The sequence below is a fragment of the Muscardinus avellanarius genome (assembly GCF_963383645.1).
Source record: "Muscardinus avellanarius genome assembly, chromosome: 1".
In the NCBI taxonomy this organism is placed as follows: Eukaryota; Metazoa; Chordata; class Mammalia; order Rodentia; family Gliridae; genus Muscardinus; species Muscardinus avellanarius.
The window spans coordinates 180,359,408-180,367,397 of NC_137786.1; the positions used below are offsets into that span (position 1 = coordinate 180,359,408).

A 7,990-nucleotide genomic window follows, 5' to 3' on the forward strand; every position below is an offset into this window, starting at 1 on the left:
AGGTTACAAAAGATGCAAAAGACGAGTGTTCTTATTGTCATAGTTCATATTTCTGTAAGAGTTAAATAAGAAATCATGGTCGGGCGTGGTGGCGCACGCTTGTGATCCCCGTGCTTGGGGGGGCAGAGATAGGAGGATCGCGCAGGTTCGAAGCCAGGTTCACTGCCTTAAGAGACTCTGTTTCCAAATAAAAATATAAAATAGGTCTGGGAGTGTGGCCCGGAGGTAGAAGGGTTTCCAGGAACCCCAGGACCCACCAAAAAAAAAAAAAAAAAGAAATCATGAAATGTTCACATTTTTACCTCCCACATGGCTCTATTAATGGTTTTCCATGATTGTCTACTTCTGTTAATGTAACATGTATTATATAGCCTCATGATAATATGGTTGAAGTCTCATCCAAAGCACTGTATTTTTGTTTTATATGCAATGCAATTAACTGATAGTGACTATATAGCAATAGCTAAATGATAGTAAGGGTTGAGACCTTTAACTTTCCATCTAAATTCTTATTTATAGGAATCAGAATCATTAGTAAGAAGAAAGACACCAACCTCTATGAAACCCACCAACATGTCATATTGGAACCCTGGAACTGTAACTTTGATCGGTATTCCTGGACTAGAACACCTGCAGTTTTGGATTGGGTTTCCTTTTTTTGCTGTATGTCTAGTGGCTCTTTTTGGAAATATAATTTTACTGATCATTATCCCTGCAGAACGCAGCTTGCATCAGCCCATGTACATCTTCCTGGCTGTACTGGCAGCTACTGATGTAGGACTCTGTGCAGCCATTGCTCCCAAGATGTTGGCCATCTTTTGGTTTGGGTCTGGCTCCATGCCTTTCGATGCCTGCCTTGCCCAGCTGTTCTTCATCCATGCCTTGCAGTGCATGGAGTCTGGAATCCTGTTGGCCATGGCCTTTGACCGCTACATTGCCATCTGTGATCCTTTGAGGCACACCTCCATTCTCACACCTTCTGTGCTGGGTGGTATGATGGTGGTGGGGGCTATCCGAGCTATAGTGCTGGTTGGCCTCTTACCCATTCTAATCAAAAGGCTGCATGCCTTTCATTCTATTCGTATTGCCCATTCTTACTGTGAGCACATGGCTGTGGTCAAGCTGGCTGCAGAAGATGTTCTAGTCAATAAAGCATGTGGTCTGTTTGTGGGCTTTAGCATTCTGGGATTTGACATGATTTTTATCCTCATATCCTATGTCTTGATTTTTCAGGCTGTTTTTCGTCTACAGCAAAAGGAGGCACGGCTCAAAGCATTTAACACATGCACAGCTCATATTTTTGTTTTCCTCGAGTTTTATATTCTTGCCTTTTTCTCCTTCTTCAGCCACCGTTTTGGACATGTTCCCCCCTCAACTCACATTCTTCTTTCTACCATCTACCTTCTTCTGCCACCTGCACTCAACCCTATTGTCTATGGTGTAAAAAACATGGTGATTCGTAGGCGTGTGGCACGGATTTTCTTTCTCAATCATGGATCTTAGCAGGGAACTATCAGATGGTCATGCTGAGGGCTGTTGCTCTCTATAGATGTGGCAGTCTGGACTCTGGGTGCTCATGTTGGAATTTTACATAATCGTTTTGGAGCATCAAGGAATTTATTTCCACAATTATATATAAGTTGACATAAAAAGTATTCAGGTGAAGACTGATATTGCCTCCTCTCTAATGAATTTGAGTTCTTATCTGATCTTTACCATAACTTTCTGTTTACTTTCATTGGATTTAATTTTTTTAAATCCGTACATTTTTTCACTTCTTGATAAAAAATACTTTTGCTATTAATTTTCAAACTTCTTTTGAATATGCACATTTTATACTTTGAATTTATTTTAACCATTGATTTTATTGTATCACATATGTTTTGTTAGTCTGTATTTTCATTCTTATTCAGTTAAATATAAGATTAATATTCATTGTGATTAATTTGCTAATTCATGACATTTTGAAATATGTATTGCTTTAATTCCAAATATGTATTGCTATAATTCAAGAATTTTGTTAATATTTGGTTACTGAATTCCAATTTAATTTTATTTATATTAGGAAATATGTTTTAGAATTTTACATATTTGTCATGTACTGAATTTTCTCTTTGGCTCAGTATAACATCTATATTATATGTCCTTAAAATTAAATAAATGCCTACTATTTATTATGTTGTTATATTGTCATATATAGATGAAGAGATATATACAAACCAATAGTCCATTTATACCTGAAGAAATAATGGAAAGAATAAGAAATTAAAGATAAATAAATCGATATATGAAAGTGACAATTATAAAACAGGAATCAACTAAATATGAAACAAATGATGGGGAAAAGCACAAAGTGAGAACAAATTACTGGCTTAAATAAAGAAGAAAGAGGATATAGCACTATCTATATTAAAACCACAACAAAAATATATTGTGAATAAATTGCCACTGAAATAAGCAATGTAAATAAAATGAATACAAGTCTTTTTCTTTGTGTTTATGTGTGTGTGGTGCTAGGATGGAGCCCAGGGGTGTTCTACCTATGAACTACACCCAGCCCTATTTATTTTTCACTCAAACAGGGTTTCACCAAGTTGTGGAGGGCCTTGCTAAGTTTCTGAGGCTGGCTGCAAACCTGTGATCCTCTTGTCTCCGTTTCCCAAGTACTGGAATTATAGGTGTGAGATGCCACACCCTGCCTAAACATTCTTGAAATATGTAAATTTCAAAAATTGGAACAAAAGAAGCATGAAATCTGAATTGCTCTATCACTAAAGAGAAATGAATCCAAAATACTGTCACTGGAGAGTGATATCAAATATTTAAGCAAAAACGAATACCAATCTTAACTCTTTCAGGGTAAAAGGAATGATATTCCCAGTTCATTTTATGAGATCTTCATAGTCCTGACTCTAAAACCCATTAATGATATTTAAAAACACGTATCTAGCTGGACGTGGTGGTGCACGCTTGTAATCCCGGCGCTTGGGAGGCAGTGACAGGAGGATCGCGCAAGTTCTTAGTCAGCCTCGCTGGCTTAAGAGACCCTGTTTCCAAATAAATAAAAAATATATAATAGGTCTGGGAGTGTAGCCTGGAGGTAGAAGGGCTTCCGGAAACCTCAATACAACAACAACAACAACAACAACAACAACAAAACATGTATCCGTTATGATAATGGAAACAAATTTTTCTAACAAAATGTTGGGCAATCAAATTCAGACAATAATAATAATTATCAGCATGTGGACTTTATATAGAAATTAAAGATAGTTTTAGTATTTTACAATTCACATCAGCAATATTAAAATACACATAGGAAAAAGTATATAAGGATTATAATGTATTAAAAATATTAGCAATTTCAGTTGGGCATGGTGGCACACGCTTGTAATCCCAGCATTTGGAAGGCTGAGACAGGAGGATCGCGGTTTGTGGACAGCCTCAGCTACTACCTAGTGAGGCCCTTTGCAACTCAGTGAGACCCTGTTTCAAAATAAAGAATAAAAAATAGGGCTGGGGGTGTAGAAAGTTCAAAAAGGATTGTAATTTTAAAAATATTTTACATAAAAAAATCTTTGGCTGTTTTCCAGTTAATGGTGAATATTAAATATTTTTTCTCAAATTCAAAAATAATTCAAGGACATCTGTTTTCACCATTTTGATCACATATTGTGTTTGATATCTTGACCAATACAATAAGGAAAACAAGCAAATGTGTAAAAAGAAAATAAGAAATAGAACCTTTTCTTTACAAATAATATTTTTCTAAAACAAAAAAGTCTGAGCATTTTTAAAAATTTTATTAACATGTGTTAATTCTACGAATTAATGGGGTTAAGTGGGATATATATCCATGCATTCATATAACACACACTGATCAAATCCAACCACCCCTTTTCCACCTTCTCTCCTCATATATCCTTCTCAATCTTTTAGTAATAACTCTCAGACTGATAACTTTCAGACTGACATTTTACCTTCTACATGTAAGAAAAAATGTGATGATGAAAACAAAACAATAGACTATAAAGATGAGTAATGAGTTCTTTTTCATATAAGACATAACATGTTTACCCAGTGAGAGAAGGAACAGATAGGAAATGCTAGAAGACACTTGATAAAAGAAAGTTGATGAGAACTTATCATGAAGTAACTGACAGAAAGAAAAAGAAAGTACATTCAGTCAAGATAACATATCTAAGAGGAGCTAAATGAAGAAAATCAGATATTTGCAGATCATATTTTGTAAAAGGCGGTTAAAAAAGTAATGTAGTATATTTTAGAGCTGATTTGTGAAAAAACTTATTTATCGTAGGTCCAAAAGTGAAAGTGATTAAAAGATGGAAGCAAATACAGGCAGATATTTTATAAATTCCTTTTAATTATTTTGTGCTTTTGTTTTTTTTGATACTAGATATTGAAGCCAGATGCTTACTCTATCTATACTACACCCCAACTCTATTTTATTTTTGTTTTAAACTAGGATCTCATTAATTTTCTGAGAGCTCACTAAATTGCTGAGGCTGGCCTCAAATCTATCTTTCTGTCTCAGCCTCCAAAGTACTGGGGTTACAGATATGTCACACACACACACACACACACACACACACACACACACACACACTAAAGTCAGATTTCTTAAATAACTCCTAATGTCTTATGATAGAACTAACAAATGAAGCATTATCTTATGTTTAGATTTAGGTAGTTGCTCAACTATAGTTAAAACCTTAAATGTAATCAATCCCTATCATATAACGTCATATTATTACACACTGGGTTCTGCATCTGAGAGTAAAGAAGAAAAAAGTAATGAAGCTAGATAATATTGCATGCAATTAATGGTAAATAAAGGTATTACCAATAACTTTGGTAATACCTAAGTCTACAATAGTCTTGGTGGCGCACGCTTGTAATCCCAGCATTCAGGAGGTGGAGACCGGAGGAACCTGGTTTGTGCACAGTCTCAGCTACTTAGCGAGGCTCTTGCAACTCAGTGAGACCCTGTTTCAAAAAATAAAAAAGACTAAAACATAGGACCGGGGAGTGTAGCTTGGAGGTAGAATGTCCCTCTCCAGTACTGCCAAAAAAGAAAAAAATAACTCTGTGTTGACAATACCAATATTATATGTTAAATATCCAGTATCCTATGAATGCTTTACTTAGAGATGCAGAGAATACCCTGATATTAGAGTTAAAGAGGTATTCACTGTAAATTTTATAAATATTGCCAGAAAGGGTACAATGTGATGTCAAAGCAGAACTATATATACATAGAATGATTCAGTTTCATATTGGCCTAACCAACAGGGAAAGTCTGCAGTATCTTTTCATTATGGAGGTAAAAAAAATCACCTTTTCTTTGAAACTGAAAAGTATCATAATGATTTCAAAATTTTAGTCATACTAGTGATATCAATAGCTACAGCAGTGGTTGTAGTATACGAATCACAGTTCCAGTAACATCATATTTACAAAAATAAATGGTGCTCATTTGCTTCCTTGAGGCATAATAAACTTGGCCACTGGTCAGAAAGTTACAAAAAAAAATGACTATCATTTGTTTTTCAAGTTCACAAATTCTCCATTTCCCACGTTTACTTTTTCTACATTCTGCTCACAGACCTATCACTCTCTAAAAGTAACGTGTGTCTAATTTGCATTTTTAAAATGATTGTTTTTGTTCTTGCCGCTTGGAAAACTTCTCATAGTAATTGAGTGTTGTTTGCCGTCTATGTACTTTGAAGCAATGACATCCTCTTTTCACAAGGTAGGGATAGGTCTCAAGTGCAATGACCTCTCAAGGGGCAGAGTCTGTAGTATTAACATGAGATTAGCTCAGATTCTACAAAAAGCCAAACAATGAAGCAGCTAAAACTAGATGATGCAAGAAACTTAGCGATTAACACTGTTCTAAGTCTGTAATATATGAGAAAGGATCTGTCCACCTGGTTCTATCTAGGAATGTGTTTATCTGGGTAAGTTTCTTCACCATGTTTTAGGACCTGTACATAGCCAAGAATTTCTCACTGTACCAAATTTTAAGAAGAATGGGAAAAGCTAGCAAATAGAAGATATTAATTCTGTATCTCTCAATAACAAACCTGCCTTCGACATAACCAGCTTTCTTATCTATACCAAGTGTTTTGTACATATATTTTAGCAACAGTAGGTGATATGAGCTCGATTACTGTCATTTAGAGATGGAAGAGATTCAGTTGATTTAGTACCATCTTTTTAATTTCATTTGAAGGAAATTTAATAGACACACTCACATTAAGAAAGAACAAAATGAGAAAATGGTTTTCAGGATCCTCTTACAATTTTTATGCACAAAATCATTTTTACACTGACATTAATTTTTTAAGTAAGGAGAGATAGTCTGTGGTTTGAAAAGTCGGTGTGTGTGTGTTTATGTCTGTGTACAGAAAAAGATGGAAGTGTCCTACTGTTTTGATGGCTTTGTTATCTTATCCAATTGCCCTGTGACAACAATGTCCATGCAAGCCAATATTTGCTGTATGAGGAATATTAACATCTTGTACTTTTTATTCTTTTTTGCTATATTTTATCTTATCTCTATTTAAGATTACTTCCTATTTTTTGAATTTATTTTTATTTTTATTTTTAAAATATACACTTATTGATGCATTATAGTCTCATATCATAATGTAAATTTCTGTTATTTTCTTCATTTTTCCTTTCAGAGACCAATATTGACATTAATTGATGTGATTATCATAATAAAGTTAAACTGGGCATATGGCACACAGCTGTAATCTCAGTATTTTGGGAATCTGAGACTGGAGGATCACTGAGTCGAGGACGGCTTCAGCAACAGCAACATAGTGAAATCCTTAGCAACCTAGGGAGACCCTGTTTCAGAACAAAAATCAAAAGAATCAAAAGAGCTTTGGGGGTAGTTTGGAGGTAGGATGTCTATGTATTCAATCCATAGTACACCCCCAGCAAACAAAAGTCAAGTTGCACAAAATGCCTGCTTTTGCTGTCACAGAAGTTATTTTAATGTTTTTTTTAATTAATTAATTTATTTATTTTGCCATACAGGGGATGGAACCCAGGGGTATTGTACCTCTGAGCTGTACTCCCAGCCCTAATATTTTAGTCTTTTTTTTTTTTTTTGCGGGTCTGGGGATGGAACCCAGGGGTATTTGACCTCCGAGCTTCACCCCCTGCCCAATTTTTTACTATTTATTTTGAAACAGGGTCTCACTGATTTGTGGAGGGCCTCACTAAATAGCTGAGGTTGTCCACGAACCGCGATCCTCCTGTCTCAGCTTCCCAAATGCTGGGATTACAAGCATGCGCCACCACACCAGGGTTTTAGTCCTTTTTTTTAAATTTTACTTTTTGAAACAGAGTCTCACTGAGTTGGGAAGGGCCTCGCTAAGCAGTTAAGGTTGTCCACAAACCGATCCTTATGTCTTTACCTCCCGAATGCTGGTATTCCAAGCATGTGCCACAACACACAGACTTTTAAGTGCTTTTTAAAAAATAGGTTTTCCTTTTCCTGCATTTTTAATCAATTTACTCATCTTTTTTTTTTTTTTTTTTTTAGTGGTACTGGAAATTGAACCCAGGGTATTTTACCACTGAGTCATACCCAAAACATTTATTTATTTTTTTATTAATTTTGAAAAAGGGTCTCACTAAGTTATCATTTGCTGGCTTTGAACCTGTGATACTCTTGTCTCAGCCTCCCAAGTACTGGAATTAAAGGCATGTGCCCATGTGACCAGGTACCTACTACATTTTTATAGAAGGTATAGTTATTTCTCAGATGATGTGGCCAAAATAATTTAAGTAAGTTGAATTTATTATTAACTTCAACAAAGAATACAACAAAAATATGATTGGAACATCCTTTTTTGCTGATAAAGGATCCCTTATTCTCTTCCATGATTGTTCAGTCTTACCAGTATGACTGGACATAATGAGCAGTCAATCAGATCCACAAAATTCATCC

General features: G+C 35.3%; 1 protein-coding gene across 1 annotated transcript; it reads left to right on the top strand.

Moving 5' to 3' along the window:
* Nucleotides 1–558: 558 nt before the first annotated feature.
* Nucleotides 559–1,503, top strand: LOC308267666 (olfactory receptor 52A1-like; the record flags this gene model as incomplete). Its single annotated transcript, XM_080702528.1, has 1 exon — nt 559–1,503. The coding sequence occupies one exon, from the start codon at nt 559–561 to the stop codon at nt 1,501–1,503; it is 945 nt and encodes a 314-aa protein (XP_080558654.1).
* Between the last annotated feature and the right edge of the window lie 6,487 nt (nt 1,504–7,990).